Source organism: Neltuma alba, unplaced genomic scaffold, assembly GCF_004799145.2.
Source record: "Neltuma alba isolate B1F8T4 unplaced genomic scaffold, ASM479914v2 tig00011020_pilon, whole genome shotgun sequence".
Taxonomy (NCBI): Eukaryota; Viridiplantae; Streptophyta; class Magnoliopsida; order Fabales; family Fabaceae; genus Neltuma; species Neltuma alba.
The window spans coordinates 39,690-59,707 of record NW_021635773.1 but is presented as its reverse complement, the minus strand read 5'-3'; the positions used below and the strand labels follow the sequence as shown (position 1 = coordinate 59,707).

General features: G+C 31.7%; 1 protein-coding gene across 1 annotated transcript; it reads right to left on the bottom strand.

Annotated features, from left to right (window-relative positions):
• Nucleotides 1-233: 233 nt before the first annotated feature.
• Nucleotides 234-3,361, bottom strand: LOC114760774 (uncharacterized protein At2g39795, mitochondrial). Its single transcript, XM_028950059.1, has 3 exons — nt 3,082-3,361; nt 853-1,181; nt 234-682 (listed from the first exon to the last, which is right to left on the bottom strand). Exons 1-3 carry the CDS (start codon nt 3,316-3,318, stop codon nt 523-525), a joined length of 726 nt encoding a protein of 241 aa, XP_028805892.1. The 5' UTR covers nt 3,319-3,361; the 3' UTR covers nt 234-522.
• Nucleotides 3,362-20,018: the final 16,657 nt, after the last annotated feature.

The following is a 20,018-nucleotide window of genomic DNA, read 5'->3' as shown; positions in this document are numbered from 1 at the left end:
CTGATTTAGAACAACTCACTAAAGTGAAAACAGATGCTTTCAGCACACGAATCTATGCATGATCAAGAGATTTTGATAGTGACTAGACAGTTTGAAATGCCAATTAGAAGTTTAGAGCAAGGGTTATCAGATCCCCGGTATAACAAGGTAAGAAAAGTTCAAGGGCATGCAACATGTGTTAGTGTTACAAAACAGGACAAGAGAGTTTACCAAAGAAAAAGGAGAAAACATGATTGGGCAGCCAGAGAACCATCTTGCAAAATCACCAATATAAGTTCCTTGACCTCAAAAATACAGTCACAAGTCTTAACAAAGAATTCTATTTATTATTGCCCAAATTTTCTTCTCTGCTGAATCTCCAAGCTAAATAGCACATACAGGGCTCCATTGTTTAACTTGTTTGACATGTATTTACACAGTCAACTATGGAAGAAAAGGTTGATCGATGACTTTCATCTAAGGAAACTAAATTAGTGGCAAAATCAAGTGTTCACACCACATCTTGCCGGCCAAGATAACCTTCTATTTCTCTATAAAAGACTTAACACTTCCCAGATACCGTAGAAGCTCAATTCTGTCCTTGTTAGCCATATACTGATGCAAGAAAGCACATAATTCATTATTTATCCCCCTTGTCTTGAGGTACTCAAGAAATTTGTTCTGAATTTCGGTGTTCAAAGTCCTGAATCAGCAATTGAACCAGAGTAGAATTACTAACAAATTCATATAAAAAAAAAATTCAAATCAGCAATAAAAAAACACTTGATAAATGTTTTGGATTTGTTAAATTTCAGATTCAAACTTGCTTAAAACAACCGATACGCAAGAGGTAAAGGCGTTAACATGCCAAACCTGAAATCAGGTCCCGTGTAAGGTATGGCCTGCGCGCTATCACGCCTTAATATGTAAACTCTTTGGATTTCTAAAGATTCTGGCCATGCTGAGCAAACAAATTCCAATTCACTGCCACATTCCTCCTTTGAAATATCCACGAGTAGACTAATGTGAAGATGGACATTCACCCCAGCACTGTCATCTCCAAGCTTAGGAACCTGTGCATAACCATCAAAGATGGTAGCTTCAATTGTTATTTCTTCTTTGTCCCCAAACCTCCCTTTCATTGTAATCCACTGCTCACCTGGTCGATCTTGAACAATGAATGAATTGAATTTTGTCAAAGGCTGCATTGTTCAGAAAAAAGACATTTTTTAATGAGACAAGCTTTATTACAATGTGGATACTTTACAAGATGAACTATAATGGGAATACGCAAAATACAAGAAGGATGAGGATAGATTGAATATAACGATATATCACACATATTGATGTGAAAATCAAATGACTAAAATCTCTTTTCCAGCATTATACAATCTCTCCCAATTTTCATGATTATACCAGTATAGTAATTGTAGCTTCATCATGACTTTCTTTCATATTTGTTCCTTCACTTCCTACTATTTAATTTGGAGAACATAGAATAAATCAGACCAAGCAAGGTTGTCCAAAATTGAGATTTTATTTCAAAGCATTTTGAGAAGGAGAGGGTGTGGGGCATGTAAAGAAGAATATTTTTCTATGCTATAGATAAAATTTCCTTTTAACAAAATATATAACAAAAAGTCATACATAAATACACACTTGATAAGAATTTTAAGAGGAAGAGCCAAGGATGCCCTGACCATAAAAACTAAAAGGAATCAAAACAGTGCAAATTTTATATTCAAATTTAACAACAAAAATATATTTTCCCATGCTTTTGGACCAAATCTAAGTTGGTTTTGAAGACCAAACATCAAAACCAAAGAAACCAGCCCAACATCATCAGAGAACCATCTGAAAATATGTAGAAACATAAATATCCTAACAAACAAAACAATTTTATGAATTTAAAGGACTTATGGAGTGACTTCAAACAAGTCTATTAATAACTTTTAAGTAAAATCATAGAAGTTCCTTTATGATTTAAAAGTGCTTTAAATGGAGCTGCAAACAATACCCTGTTTTGCTGAACCGAATGGGGTTCTTTTATTCTTGACTTTCTTTTCTAAAATCTCTGACCATCCAAACCTTTTCCACAGTATAAATTTCTCTTATTTTCTCAAATACGTCAACGAATTCTCAGGGCATAGATTTCAACGAGGAATCATCTAACCCTCTTTCACTGATTAATGTTGTGCTCATTCTAGGAACTATATAGAAAACAAGAATACTGCCAAGCTTCATACACATAATATAGCAAAAATAAATAACAAGGTAAGAGTAATGATTATTAGCTCCAAATACCTCAAACCTGAAGCAATTGATAAGCAAACGAATGAGGGTTCCCCCCCCCCCCGGGAGGGTGGGGGGTTAAAAATATTAGATTGAGCATGATTTAATGAACGATTTATAAAAACACACTTAAAGTGACACACAAAATGAACCGTTGGAAGTTTTGTGAGCAAATAAATGAATATACACACTACACAGTACTCGAAACCAAAACTTAGTCGATCTGTAATGCCACTCCTCACACTCTAACCAGCAACCGAAAGCCTATGTTGAGTAAAAATATGGAACTTTAGTACAATTAATCCCAGATCACAACTTCGGTTTGCTAACTTGAGTGGAGTTTTTTTTCCCCCTTTCTTTTCAATTACCTCTTTCTTTTTAATTTCAAATTATATAATGTCAGGATTCTCTAATCTCTATTAATTGTTCCCATTTGCTGTAAGAGTTAATGAACTCTCCAGGCATGGATTTATTCCCAGCATTATCTAAACCTAAGCCCTCTTCCGTCGATTGTTGTCGTTTTCTTTCCAGTAACTATCATAACATATGAAAATCTAGCCAGGCTTCAAATACAAAGGCATCTGATTGAGTAAGCACAATATAGTATTGTCCACAATAGTTACAGTTAAGACTCCCATATCGACACAGATTCAGAAATTAATAGTATTGTCCACAATAGTTAAAGTTCGAAGACTAACACCAACTCCAAGTAATTATAACCTCAAAATGAGGGGAAATGAACAACTAAATGAAAAGAGTTGCACAAGAATAACAGCAAATTCATAATTTAGAAAAGAAAGAAGTGTGAACCTGTTCTGGAGGTGCGTACTCGGACTGGTACTCGATCTCGTTTCGAAGAATTCTTAAAATGTTTGATTCAAAGGGCGACTTAGCCATTGCCTGAGCTCCATAAGGTCTGGTTTGATGAAGAGAGGCTGAAATGACATCTAGTGAGTGAACGCGACACGAGAGCTCGCGCGTCCGAGTTCTAATCGAAGGCGAAAAAGCGTAGAGCTTTCGTTGAGCGACTCGGAGAAGACGAGCCATTAGGAAAGCAGAGCAGAGTTGGACATAATGGAGGGTTTCACCAGCCGCCCTCCCCACATTCAGGAATCAGGAGGGGAAAATTAATAAATATTAGGTTAATATAATTTTTTCTTCTTTAAATTTGTTTTTATTTTAATTTTGATCTCTTAAATTTTAAATAATAAATTTTAATCTCTTAAATTTCTTTCCTTCTAAAACATTGATTCCCATAATTTAATAAATATTTAAACCATTTTGTCTTTTAAAAAACAAAACCTATTATTTAAAACTTAAAAAATTCTCAGATCGTAGAGCCTGCAACACGAGGTTATTTGAATTTTGAATTTTAAAATTTGACATTTATAATATTTAAATTTTAAATACGAGGATATGAAATAATTGTAAAAAAATTCAACAACCTAAAAGAAATATTTTTTCTCCTTCTGATTTTTTAAATATTTTAAAAAGATTAAGAAAAAATATCTTGTGCATTTTGTATTTAAAATAAGGAAAAGAAAGTTACATAATAAAAATTGTACAATATTATAACAAATAATATAAAACTGTGCTAATATTTTGTTTTCAAAAAAAGCTTATAAGGATATGGAGTAATTTGAAAAATAATCATAACCAACCTTCACAAAATAATTTTGAGTTTTATTCTCGAAACCTTTTTTACTGCGTTTTAAAACCTTTAAAACAACATTGTACGCAGCCAATTGTCTGAGCCACTGGACACAAAGCCCGAGAACCTATTTGCAAGCCATATATCTAGAGCCGGTAATATGAGCTAACCCGCCGATTATGGGTTAACCCGTGGCAGGCCTAAAGCTTGGCGGGCTGGGCTTTTTAGGACCGCTTTCTGACGGGTTGGAATTTTTCCAACCCAGCCCACCAAATTTTGTAATTTTTTTTACTTTTTTTAATAAAACCTACTTAAAATTTCTAATTCTTAAATACCGAAAATAAAACATACAAATAGAAATTATCATAAATAAAACATGGAATCCATCCAAAGTTTCAAGTTTCAAGTTTCAAATATATCAAAATATTAAACATATGATTAAATGAACATGATATGTCTTTAATAATTTAACAAACATCTCAAATTAAAACATAAATCTAAATTAACACTACCACAAAGTCACAAACACAATGTCACTACATAAATCACCATCAAGTATTAACTATCAAATGCTCAATCATCACTCGTGAGCTAGGGCAAAGGTGCAAAGCAGAGACAGAGAGTGGAGATCTTGGGGCTTGGGAGTTGGGATTGGCCGAGGGCAACTGGGAGACTGGGTTTGGGAGAGTGGGAGTCTGGGAGGAGTGCGACACGCAAGCAAAATGTGAAAATGGGACCGTGTTGGACATGGATTGCTCACTGTTGGACTGTGGACTGGGCCGAGAGTGTAGAGACCGAGAGACAAAGGGAAAAATTTGCACAAAAAAAAAAAGGTTAAACGGGTTAGCCCACCGCGGGTTTGGGCTTGACGGTTATAGGCTCAAAACTTCCATTTTAAAATGATCCTAATTCTTATCAACCCAACCCGCCACTTGTTGGCGGGTTGAGCTCACGGGCTCAATTCATATTACCGGCTCTATATATATCATTCATAATGGCCTGTGAACAGTAATTTAGGTGTGGAGCCAATAGTGAGCTATATTTGGAGATGGCTTGGTTGAAGAGTTTGTATATATATATATTGATACTTGGTAATTTATAAATGATAAAAGTTAGGTCAAATTACTTATATTTATTAGGTCAAATTCATAGGTAAATTTATAAATGCACATACGCATTTTAACAAGTACATATTATTTTCCTAAAGTTACTTTAAACTTGAGATTAATTTTTGTCTAGTTTAGAGTATTAAGGTTAAAACCTCCTAATGAGTGCGCTTTCTATGAAGAAAAAATTATATTAAAGTCAGGATTATTGGTGTGACAATGATAAATTCTTAAAATTATTTCTTTTAAATTACCTAATTTAGATTTTTTATATTATAAACTTATAATTTCATTAAGTTTTTATAAGATATTATATAATGAATGGAATTTTGTTATTTTATTATAAACTTAAAATCCCTAAAAAAGAGCTGTGTTCTTATTAAAATTCAACTTTATTTTTAGTTTTTATCTCTTTACTTCGGTTATCGACATTGGATGCTGCTAAAAGGAAGAAGGGAGAATAAAACGGGATCAAACTGAATCTAATGATATCTCTTATAATCCTCCTAGAATAATCATAAAATAAATAAAACCTATGATGACAATAAGTTTGAAATAGTAGCCAATGTAGTCACAGTTCCTTCGGAAAAAATCCGACAAAATTGGAACGATACAAACAAAAATAGGAGTCTCACAGCTAGGTTACCAAATAAGTGATTAGGCTGCTCTTGGGTTTGGACCGGAGTGTGGCGGCAGGCCTATTATACTCTCCAACACAATTAATTTTGAGTTTGTGTGGTGGCTTTCGCAACTTAAGTTACTCATTATTGCACTATATGCCTAAAACAGGTTTAGGCAAACCAAATGAAAGAATGCTGGATTGTTACATGTCCCCCAAACAAATGTGGGAAGGGATAAAAGCTCTCCCACAATTACAAATACACACAGAAAATGGGCAGCATTATCAAGAGAGGAGGATTAAAGTTGGCCCTTTTTACGTTTCCAATATGGTGATGGATGAATCTGACTTGCAGTTGATCCAATATGTTTTTGGACAATCACGGTATTAATTAGCGTTTAATGTGTATTTGTTTATTTTTAAAAAGGGCTTAGAGCACTCATATCTTCTGTTCTAATTTCTTCGATCTCAGTGGGACAGTTTTTTCTTCACCGCCACGTTTATCTTTGAATCAATCTGAATTTACCACACTTGGGCCGCAGACGCATTTGAATTCATCGGTGAGTGTTTTCTTATAGACTCTTATTTCTATTTCGTTACTAGTGAGGAAGGTTTTAGTTATACTAATATTCAACAATTTCTCTATTTTCTTAGGTAATAGATATTTTTGCTGATATCTTGACCAATACTGAAAGGAGGAACAAAAGTAAACATTTAAATTGGTATCTTCCGGTGACGTTTTCGGTAATTTCTTATTCCAATTTCAATTGGATGATGATGGTGATATATATATATATATATATATATCAACGTTAGTTCTTGAGTTTAGACAAGAATATTTAATCATTCTTTTGTTTGTAGAATGCAGCACTTGATAGCAGCGCTAATTTAAGTTCCTTCCTTGACTTTGTTCAAGAACATAATATCAAAGATAACTACATGCCTCAGTTGGTATATTGTGAGAAGGTAGATATTATCTTTTTGTCTCCTTGTAGTTGATGATTCATTAATCAAAATGATTGCTCTTTTTGTCTATATATGATCAATTTGATTTGTTTCATCACATGTTACAGATATTTATTCCTGTTCATGTTGAATATTATTATCTATATATTATTCATATGAAAAGCCAAGAAATTGAAATTTGGGATTCTCTGTGTCATCAATCTATAGACAAAGCTGAACGTGACAAAACAACAAAGAAACTGGTGAGTGTCGCATGTATATAGTTATGGCATTTATATAATTAATATATAGACTAGTCTTTTTAAGTGCTCAGAATTAATCTTTTTCATGCAGTTGTTTGCCATGGATAGACTTTTCGGTGATGGTATGTTCACAAAATTTCACTGGAGAATGGCCAGCAATATTCCATTACAGCCAAATAAGTGAGTTTGAGATCTTTTTTTATTTAAAATTATTAGCTTAGTTAAAACATGTATTCATTCTAAATGTGTTGTATTTCTTCAATATATGTAGATATGATTGTGGGGTATTTGTTATTAATAATATGCAACAGCTGGATAATTATGTGAGGAAAAAGCCACCATTTCAGGTATATTCACTTGCTTAATTATTATTCCTCGGTTCTAAATATAAGACCCATTTTATAGTAAAATTTTTACTGTGAAATGGGTCTTATATTTAGAACCGGATGAATATCTTTAAGTGCTCTATGTGATTTGCAAAAACTTAGTCAAATAGATCATATAAATAAAATGCAGTTTGACAGCGATAAAGAAAGATTGACTTTGGCATTAAAGTTGCTTAAGAGTGATTTGAACCAAGAAAAAGAAACACTATATGATGAAGCAGCAGCAAGAAGGCACTACTCAAAAGTTGAAGAAAGTGGAGAAGATTTGGGTTTATGTGGAACTAAGGGTGTGTTTGGATGAAACCAAACGTGGTTTGGAAAAAGTGATTTTGGAGAATAGATTCTGGGGAAAATAGATTCTGTGAAGAATAGATTTTGTAAAAAGTGATTCTGAGAAGTGAGAGTGTTTGGATAGTTGTTATCAGAAGCACTTTTTATATATACAAATTACTAAAAAAAAGACATAAGTTAATATGATAATTACAGAAAAAATAGATTTTATGATATATTTAATTTGAAGGAATAAAATTGTTAATACATGTTTTTTACCAACATAATTAATAATACATAAGATAATTAATTAATAAATAATTAATGTGTATATATATTTATAAAATATAAGATTAAATATATTTATAAAAAATATGTTTATAAAAAAAATAACAAGATACATATCATATAGGCCCTCACACTCTCCCTTCTTTCTCCAAAAGCAAAAAATTTTGCTTTTTCCAAACCATGGTTTTGACCCAAAACCATGGTTTTGGTTTTAAGAGGGGGTGTTTGGGTAGATTATTCCCCAAACCATGGTTTGGGTCCCCAAACCATGGTTTGGGTGCTACCCAAACAGACCCTAAAAGAAAGCGTGTTAATACATGCAAAACAATATTAGAAGGTTTTGAAAGAGGGGCATATATGGAATTGGATTCCAATGATAGAGTCAAGAGAAATAATAATGCTGATTCGAAAACAGGTATGTGCTTTAACTTAAATTATTTAGCAACCCATGGAATAACAACAGCTTTTAAAAGAAGCCGGTGATGATTTTGACCATAATTATTTGGGTTACTATGTCACAAAGTGATAACAGAGTTTGCCAATTGCAAAAGGCCATTGCAAGATCAATTAATCTAGACATATCTGATGACTGTGATGTCAAAACAATATCAGGGAAATTATTACGGGCATCAAAACACATAAATAAATGTGTTCTTATTTTAGATAATGTTTGGGATCCTGTCTTTTTAGAAGAGGTTGGATTTCCTCTTTCAAGTGATGGGATTAAATTGATCTTGACAACTCGTTCCTGGGAAGTGTGCCAAAGTATGAACTGCATGGAAAACACAATAAAGTAAAACCTCTAGATGAAGAAGATGGTTGGGATTTGTTTAAAAAAAATCTTGGGATCCATCAAATCCAGTCGAGTAGGTTGGAGCCCATAGCAAGAGCCGTGGCAAAAACATTGTGAGGGCTCCCACTTGCTATTCTTACGATAGCAAGAAGTATGAGGGCAAAACAACACATAAAAGAATGGAATCATTTGTTGGAATGCTTTCAAAGCATGGACAATGGTCAATATCATATGGACGAGAGGCTATTTTCGGTATTGAAATCTAGCTATGCCTGTCTAAATAATAAATTGCTAAGGTTTTTCTTATACTATGCGTTAAGTGCTAAGATATATGCCTATGATGGTTATGTTGAGACATTGATTAGAAAATTTTTCTATGAAGAATGGACAGATGAGATGAAAAGCTTAGATACGCAATCTAATGAAGGTTATACCATGTTGAATAAATTAAAAAATAATAGTTTGTTGACCAACAAAAATGGGCGTTGGAGAATGCACAGATTACTTAGAGTCATACCTATTACCATGGCCAACAAGACTAGTGAAATTATGTCAAAAGTTGATATGAATTTGGCAGAAATACCAGAGAACGGAGAATGGAAAGAAAATCTGCAAAAAGTGTTTTTATCTAGTAATAACATACAGAGAATTCCAGATGGTACATCTCCTAAATGCTCTAAACTTTCTACATTGCTTTTAGATCATAATTATGATCTCAAATGGATCCCAGATGATTTTTTCAGCAACATGCCTACTCTTAAAATACTTGATTTATCTATGACTAGAATTAAGCGTTTACCTGAATCAGTATCCAACTTGGAATGCCTCATTGCTTTATTGCTGTTCAAATGTGAAGAATTGAGTTACGTGCCCTTATTAGCAAAGTTGCAACGGTTAATAGAGTTAGACCTTTCATTTACTGCCATCACGGTAACACCTTGTGGTTTGGAATTATTGGTCAATCTTAGATGTCTAAATCTAGATGGTATAGATCAGCTGAAAATGTCATCATCAACAATATCCAAAATGAGCAATCTACAATCTCTTAGATTAATGAATTGGATCCCAAAATCAATTGATGTGAGGGTACAAGATCTACAAGGTTTGGAAAAATTGGAAGTTATTTCAGTCAACTTTTGTGACACGAAGAGTTTAACTCCTCTGTTAAGAGCTTCCTAAACAGAGATCTCATGCTCAAACATTATTGTATAAGTTCAGCCACATCATATACTAACTCTATCTTATGGGTTCACTCAAAGACTGTACCTTAAAAGGGTGTGTTTTATGTGGCATTGATTTGGGAACAAAGCAGCGGTACTTCCAGAAGACATCAATGAGTTGATTATATAGTAGGTGTGACCATTGGACAAGGACAACATGCCTGTGCTATGCTTTATCATTCCATAAAAATAACGGTGACTTGCCAAAACTTGAATTGTTGAAAATAAGTAAATGCGGTAAGGTGGAGTACTTGTGTTGTGTCTCTTCTTCTTGCTCCTTTTGCTCTTGTGTCCAATTGGTTGAAACGCTGGTCCTCAACGAGTTGAAAGACTTAAAGCAAATAGTGGCACCATTTGCTTCATCCTTGGATAGGCCGTTTCTTTACCTCAACTATCTCCGTATCTCTGAATGCAACAAAATGAAGATTGTGATGACGCCAACATTACTAGCACAGCTCCAGAACATAGAGACCATTTTTGTTGAGTTTTGTGAGTTGTTGGAAGAAATAGCTGGGGAGAATTATTATTATTGTAGTGGAAGAAGTACTTTTAACCCTACTCTCACTCTTCCCAAAATGAGATCTGTGGAATTACATGGTCTACCGGAATTAACGTCCATATTTAGAGGAACCATGCGCTGTCCTTCTCTTTGGTATTTTGAAGCTGACGGTTGCTGCAAACTAAACCCCCCTCATATAGAGATCGTACAGGGATGTAAGCTTCAGATGGAAAGGGACATGTCCATGACTGGATACCATTGGCAGGCAGAACGTCACCATTAGGTGCATATCTCCTCCAAATTTTGACTTTGTTTTCCGTGGTATGGATATTATTAAGAGTTAGATGACTAATTTACGAATAATAAAAAATTAGTTAAGTTAGTTATTTATATAAATATATGTTTTTTAAAATATTTTTATATAATCATGTGCATTGAATTACTTTTTTGATAGTAATTTTTTAATAGATGTAATTATTTGACAGGTGGATTGGACATCCAACTAACTCTTACATTATAGATTGGAGATTAATAATTTACCATCATCTGTTTGTTTCATTTTTTTTTACATCAATTTTATATATTTGTCAAGGAATTGACGTCATGATTTAAATGTCTTTAGAATTGCTTTTTTTTTTTGGCCCTTATCTCACTCTATGTTACCCCTTCATTTTTCAGATGATCAAAACTTGACGATTCCATTGTTAAATATATGTCCTGACCGGGCATTCATTGGCACGCTCAAAAAAGTGAGGGACATTTGTCACTTTTATTTTTTTTTAATTGTTTGTAGACTAATAATTTCTGATAATGTTGGGCTTATTTCCTTGGTTTTGGTGTTAACTTTTAAAACCCACCTAGGCCTGGCCTATTTCTTTATTTCTTTTGTCTTTATCTTTCAAAGATTGTTGTAGTTAAATTTGAATTGAATATAAATTTTTCATTCTTTGATTGTATTCAATTTCATGGCTTTCATGATTCGTTGATATTATATTTTACCATGTTTTACTTAAAAAGAAAAAAAGCAAAGTTTAGATTCTAATTTACTAGATATAAATATGCCATAAGTGAATTGTGTATCCTGACAAAGCTCATTATAAATTATTTTTAATGTATAGAAAATCAACATATAGATTGATATAATAGTTGAAAAATTCAAAAGGTTAGTAGTGAATAATTCATAAGCGAGTTGATTACTTGTTCGTGAGTATACTGTGGTTCAACTTTTGGTTTAGAACACAGAATGCTGAAATAAGTCGGGAAATTTCGTGACTACTTGAAGGCAAAAGGGATAAATGATTAATTATGTGTTGTCTTGGTTTCATTGTATGGAAGATTGACTGAGCTCTCCAGTATTTGGGAAATCTCAAGCCCTTGATAGAAAAAAATAAAAAGATTAAACTACCGGTTGTTAAGATTTTGGATATAAATTAATTAGATTAGAATTCTCCGGTTGAGTTTAATCCAAATAAGTCTCATAATAAAATTAGATTCTAGACTAATTGATCAGACCACTGGTCTATTGATTCGAGTTTGCTTTAATTGGGTGAATTATTCTTTTAATATTTTGTAACTTGTATGTTGCTTGTTGTTGTTGTTGGAGATTCCTATAAATTTATAATTAAGTTTTTACAGTTTTGTGATGAGTTTTATATGATTACAGATATTTTTTATTGTCTTAACAGTCTCTGTTAGGATAAAATCTTGCCTCTTTTTTGGGGGGGGGGGGGGGGGAAGCAAATTGAAGACCAAGAGTACTTGGATCAATTTAGGCAAATCGGTGGAATAATTTCGTCCGGCTTGATCTTGAGTTGGAACTCAAACTAAACTGGACAGTAGGCTGTTTTGTTTAGCGTGAGGTCCTTTCCATACTAGACTTTGGGTTGATGACGGTTTTAATATATGCGCAACCCTAAAATAATAATTTTAAATGTTCAAGCTTGTTGGAAAAAAGATTTATAAATTTTGTGCTAGGGCACAATTTGTTTCCCTTCATTTTCAGAAAATTTGCTAGACTTAATTGTCGTAATTCTGTCTCCTAATACCAAAAATGACATTTTTGTTATAAAACTAACCAAACAAAATACTGTAGCTTCTTCCAATTAAGATGCAGAAGTCAGCAGAAGCAAAATCCCAACAATGGTTTCTTGTTTCGATTTTTTTTTTTAAAAAAACCACAGTTGCATCGTATAAAGATCATATAATATAAGTAGTATTCATAAAAAAACAAAAAAAAAAAACTACCTCCAGTTCTTAATATAAAACCTTATTTAACTTTTATTTTGGTTCTAAATATCAGACCTCAATTCACTTTGTCTCTTATATTTATCGATTTTTTCAAGATAATTATTCTAATAATGATAGTTCTAATCAATAAACTGGATTAACAAAGATATTTTAGGAGGAAAAAACACATATTCATTACAAATAACTAACTTAACTTATTTTTTAATCTACTTAAATTAGTCAACTAGCTCTTATATTTAGGACCAGAGGTAGTATAATGTAAGTAGTTTATTATATTATGCTTGGTGAATATTTTCTTACTTAAATCATATTTATATATGTATAAAGATCATATAATAGAACTTGTATTCATAAAAAGATACTACCTCCGGTCCTTATTAAGATCTTGTTTAACTTTAATTTTAATCCTAAGATAAATCCATTTTTGTCTGTCATATATATGTATTTTTTTTCAAAGTAATCCTTTTAACAATGGCAATTTTAGCCAATATAGTTGATTACTAAGGATATTTTAGTAAAGACAACATCTATTTGCTACAAATAACTAACTTAACTTCTTTTCTTAATCTTCTCAAATTAGTCAACTAGCTCTTATAATTAGGACTAGAGGTAGTATAATATAAGTAGTTTATTATGCTTGGTGAATAATTTCTTAGTTAAATTATATTTATATATGAAATAAATTAACTTTTTTTTTTCAAGTCGCAACTGATTAAGCTAAGAAGACAAGCAATACAAAGTTGTGAAGGATGACAATAACTGATAAGACTTTGTATTAGGTGACTATATTACATAAGGCATTCGACACCAACTTGCAAACCTAAAGGAAGGTGCAGGACTTTTATACTTGTTATTTTGATGCGTAAGAGTAAATTAGTTTGTGTTGGCCAAAAAACGAAGTTTTTGAACAAAATTGATTAGAATACATAATTGGGATGTTTAATCTTTGAATGAGTATTTTGACCAAAAAAAAAATCTTTGAATGAGAAAATTACAAATTTTGTGTGATATGACAAAATTGGAGTACTACGATTTTGTTAGTACGATATTAAAAAGATTATATCACCATATAAAATGAGTGCAATTTCATTGTGTAATTGAAAAAAATTAAATTCCCCCCCCCCAAACTGTAAATTTTTTATGAAAGTGAGTTCTTATTGACCAATAACTAATTAACAGATAATGAATAAGTAGTTAAAATTAGTTAAAAATAATAAATATATTAAAAATATAATTTTATTTTTAAATATGCCTTTATAATAAATAAGAAAAAAAGATGAAAAAGAATGTATGAAAAAATGTTAAATGTTAATGGAGGGTATGGCAAACGAGAGAAAATAAATAATTAAAGACAAAATTAAAAAAATGTATTAAATGAAACCGGAAAGAATATTATAAAATTTCTAGCATGATGATTAATAATAAATATTTCAAAATTTTCTATTTTTTCCTTCTTCTTGGTAAAAAATATTGAAAAAGTTAAGTTGCTCATTAACATTGAGCTTTATCAAGCACATGGCCAGAAATTCTGACTCTTTCTTTTAATTTTCATGTTTTTCTTTTTAAGCAAATTTCTCATGATATATTTTGTTGTTTTCTGGGACATAGTTTAAATTTCTTTTGCTTTAATATTTTGTAAACCTTAAAAGCTTGGGAAAATCGCAGAAACAAAAAGGGAAAATTAGAGGGAGACCAAGTGGAAATGATATTTATTAGAAAGGAGGTTAAAAACCTTAATTGTTTACACTACAAAAAAACATGGTTTTAGCGACGGAATTTTGAATTTAGCGACGGAATTTATTCCGTCGCTAATGGATTAGCAACGGATTTTCCATCGCTAACTCAATTTTTTAAAAAATAAAATAAAATGCCACGTGACGCACCTCTACCAATTGCCATGTCATCACTAAGACCACCTCCATGTGTCGCTGCCACCTCACAGCTACTGCCACGTGTGCGCCACGTGTCACACCTCTGCATGCCACATGTGCCTGCCACGTGTGTGCCACGTGTCACCACCACATAATTCCCTTCTCAAAGTGACTTCTCCATGGCTTGAACCCAGGACCTCTTCCGTGCTCGCGTGCGGCTTTAACCATTGAACTACAATGAACCTATTGACTTATTATGTAAAATTAAATATATATTATATTATTTTACACAAACAATTATATATACATATATATTATTAAAAACTAAAAATATACTATATGATAATTTTAATCATAACTATTTTAATGAAAAATAATTTTTAAATATTTGTTTTACTATTTTTATAATGTTTTATTTTTTAAAAAATCTTTTTAATATAATTTTAATTTCTAACGACACTAATTTTGAATTTTACATCATAAATAATTTTTCATAAATATTTTTAAATTTATTTTTTAATTAACATTTATAAGATATACAATTTAATTATATATATTATATTACATTATATTGTATATGTATTTGTGGTTTATATATTTGAAGAAAATCATTTACAATTAGTCAAAAAATCTTGTTATTCAAAAAATTCAAAAAATAACTACTATAATAAAATCTAATAAATTATTTTATATAAAAAATTAAATGATTTAAATAGATTATGATAAACAGTATTTTCGTACTTGTAATTTATTTTCTAAAAATTTGTGACGGAAACAAATTCAGTCGCTAATTTCTGACAGAATTGCGACGGAATTTCGTTGCTAATTTTTTTTATAGATTAGCGACGGAATTGTCTGACAGAAAAAGATTCCGTCGCTGATTCAGTCGCTAAATACGGATTAGCGACGGAATTTAGCGATGGAACGAAATTCCGTCGCTAATCCGTGAAAAAAATTAGCGACGGAATTTCCGTCGCTAATTTGCGACGGAACAAATTCCGTCGCTAATTTGCTGTTTTTTTGTAGTGTTATAAGGACCAGATATTAAAATTTAAATATAAATTTTACCCAAAAAAAATATAAATTTAAAAAGCCTGAAATCACCCCTATTCACATCACAATCTCCATATTTTCTTACGACCTCCTATAATTTTCATATTTTAGTAGAATAATTACAATTTATTTGAATTAATTCATATTAATTTAAATTTCAAAATTAGATACAGATTCTAATTAATTAATTTAATGGCCAACACTATTTAATCTATTTGTCCATTATTTTTAATTAATAATTTTTTGTAGACTTTCTGAAAAATGAGTAGGGCGGTAAAATTCTACCATTCACACAAAAAGAATTGTTCCATATTTTTGCTTATCCATTTCATACTATTATTTTATTTGAATAAGATGAATCCTCTTACTTAATAAAATTTAAGATTTTAAATAAAAAGTGACATAACAAATTCATTATATCAATAAATATTTATCATAATAAAATTAGTTATAATATAGTTTGAGTAAGAAAATTCAAATGTAAACCTACATGATATTTTTTATTCTTATTAATTATGGATAAGTTATATACTCCTCCGGTCCTAATTATAAGACCCAATTGACTTATTTGAGGAGATTAAGGAAGTAAGTTAAGTTGGTTATTTATAATAAATAAGTGTTGTCATTCCTAAAATATCCTTGCTAATTAAGTATATTGGCTAAAACTATCATTATTATAAGGATTATCTTGGAAAAAAATGCATAATATAAGAGATAAAATGGATTGGGTCTTATAATTAGGACCAAATAAAAAGTCAAATTGGGTCTTATAATAAGGACCGGAGGAGTATTATTTATTATTATATCACTTTTTTTAATTTTTAATTCAACTATATGAAATAGGCTCACTATTCAGGAAGCCCAAAAAAGTTTTATTTAAAAAAAATAATGGACGAATAAGTTAATTAGTGTTACTTGTTAATTGAATTTAATTTAATTAGTTAGAATTGCTTCGTAACTTTGTGATTCTAATTACTTTGAATTAATAAGCTTTAATTATTTTGTTAAAGAGGAAAAGAAAATTATAGGATATGGTGAGAGACAATATATGGAATTTTGTTAAGGACAAATTGGTAATTTTAGATTTATATTTTAGTATTTGGTCATTCCAAATAAATACAATTTTTAAAATCTTTTCCCATAAATATTGTTACCACTAGGTTCCTCTGCCTAATTTTTCCAAAGAAAAAATCTTAGAAGTTAAAAAATTTGCATACAATGACCCATTTATAAAATCGTTATAATTTGTTTATCAATTGTTGTCCAAACTAATGCTAATGTTATGATGGGTTCTTATTTATAATTTTTCTTTTTTAAGGTATTTTTCCTAATTTTTCCTTAAAGCTTTATATGTGTGGATATAATATATATATTATATCATTTTATCTTTTATAAAAAAATTTTAAAAAGTTTCTAATTTCGGGTTTAAACATTGTTCCAAACTAGACTATAGACTTATTGCTAGAAAAATGGCTTTAAACGGCGGTTAATAAGGGCTTTTAATGGCGGTTTTGGAGGCAAAGTAAAAAGTGTCGATGTTGAAAAAAGAAGAATACATGGCGGTTATAACCACCGTGAAAATTTCACTTTTAACGGCGGTTTTTGATAAAACTGCTGTGAAAATTTAAATTTTCCACGATGGTTTTATTTAAAACCGCTGTTATAAAGTTGGTGCGTACGAATAAAATAATTAAAAATCCAAATAGGTTGTGTAAACAGAAGTTTTTTTATACAACCTATTTGGATTTCTATTGATTGAATAGAATCCAATAGTGCAATTGAATTCTAATGCAACGAAAAAATTGGTAGAGTTAAATGTTTTTTTTTTAAATTCGTCATTTTAATTTGTTCTGCCACTTCCCTGGAGTTTAGAGACACAAATCGGTAGAGTAATATATGCAACACCATTTGAAGATTACCAGATGAACGCCAAAGCATTATCTCAACAAAACTATTTGAATATTATCATATATGAACATCAACTATAGTTAACAATCAAAAAATAAACTAATATGTGAGCAAGCTAAGAGATCTAAGTACTGGACATTTTAAAAATTTTGTAACAACGTTGTTGACAAAGTGTCTCTTCTCAAATTGATCTCGTCCATGCTATATGGCATAACATTTTCGAATGCCTGTAAATCAAAAATGGATTCATTAGTCAACTTGATTAAAATTGTGAAAAAATTGGCAGAATTACATGTAACATAACTTATATTTAATTACCTCGTGTAATTTTTTAGTTACCCATGTCTCAATAATGTCATTCATATAACAAATGTCATAGTATCTGCATTCAACTTTCCCAAGTTGACAACGATACTAAAAAAATCAAAAATTTATAAGCATTAGCTAATTTGATGATTGAAAAGATTTATAGCTACATATTTAGTTCAAAACAACATACTTATGGAAGAAACCATGTTAGTGGTTGCATATTTTGATGCCTTGTCATAAAATTGAAAGTGTGAAAAGCCCTATGAACATTCAAATATTAGAACATTAGAACACATTTTTATAAACTTTATATGTAATAAATATATAGACATAAAACTAACGTGTCAATGACATCTCTGGTTTCTTCGGTTGGACTTCTACGGAGGAAATCGAACTAGTAGACTTTGTTATCAAAAGGGGCGCAAACAATTAGAGTCCAATGATAACTACAAAATACGAACCATGTTAATTATAATCCTATATATATAACAAGTGTATCTCAAATATAATAATATACTTATATTTCCACGTAAGGTACAAAATATATTTCTTTTTCAATCGAGTCATTGCGGTCATCATGTAGATCGACCTGGCTTCCACAGTATTGGCCATTTTTTGTACCTTTTGAGGACACATAAAGCCATATGTATCCTCAAGTCCTGCCTGCCTACAGACTCCAGTAAAATGCTTGTTGTTCAAATAAGAAATATTAGAATATGCATAAGTATAGTACAAAACAAGAAAATGATATTGTAACTTACAAAATAGCCAGTTGCATAAAAACTATATCCAACTCTTCAAAGTTGAGGAACTGAATGAGGTCCTTCTTGTCAATAGTGAACTGGTATGTGACATCTGAACCCACAATTCTCGGCGGCATATTATAAGTAAGAGGGTTTTCCATATTTGTTACCATGCTATGAAGGAGCTCCAAACTTCCATACAAAACCCCAATATCAGCAGGAAGAGGCAGCAGGACAGGATCTGATGCAGTACTTGCCGTCTTCTTCGTTGCCGCCTTCTTTGTTGTCGCCTTCTTCGATGGTGTAGGCTTTCCAATAAGTCGTTTCGGCCACATAATGAAATCTCTTTTAGCCTGAACCAATAGGCGAATCTCATCAGTAGGGATGGGCACTGATGTATTGTAACAACCCCCGTAATTCATCGTAAATAAACATTTTCAAAAGGATAATTACTTTAAAAGGCTAACCATGGTAGGAAGGACAAACATAATCAAATAGAAATCTACCATAGTCAATAACAAACCAAATCTTTAACAGAGTAGTAGCTACTGTTCTAGAATAGTAAAGATAGTTAATCAAATAAGAAAGGATCAACATTTGATTTTTCATGTATATATCAAATCCATCAGCAATACTCTGGAATCTCAAATACAATTAAGACCAATTGTAAATGGGCTAGGGCATTTGAAGTCCACCAAAACAACTACCACTGCTGCCCATTATCAAGTGCAATCAAAATAACAATCACATATGTCCAAAAAGGGCTCCGCCCAATAGTACAAGTCTAGAATGCAGCGGAAAGGCTATGATAATGTTAACTAAAACAAAAAGGCCCTAAAGTTTGGCAATATACATCAGTCAAATCATGTATATCAAAATAGAGGCTATACAGAGTTGAAAGGAAAACTCAAGCCTCGGACACCTTCCCCTTGGGACCAACACCTGAACCCTCGCCTAAAAAAATGTTAAATAAGCACGGGGTGAGTCAAATTGACCCGGTAACCACAATTCCAATTCAACAAGTATCCAGGGAGTGATTACAAGATAGCTAAGCGGGCAAGATACAATTTCAAATAACATATAAGTTAAACATCTTTACAGAAAACAATATATAATAATTCAAAAAGTAACTTGCATGCATAGAACTTCATCAACCATCCTTATAACCTCCTTGTAACCTCTGACAGAACCCATGGGCTATTCACGCATAACAGGATTCGTTTCCTTTACAAGACTGCACCAAGCTCTCCAATAATGAGGTGTAACTCGGCCAAAAGTTACAGAGCTCATACCGGAACATGGGCTCCCTTTCCTTGGAATATGGACAGGTGTTATGTCCCTTGGGCTGACCCTTGACCCGGCCAAAGGAAGGGTGATACCGAGGGCCCTAAGAATGTTAATGCCAACCACTGGGCGCCAAGTGGCGGCTATACCACGTGGTATAAATGAATCAGTCCTCCCACAACTACATTTCAGTACAACCAACACAGCACAATCCAACCATCTAATTCCACACAATTTTATATCCATAAAGTATTCTCAGATTCAATAATCAAATTTGTTCAACATCAATAAG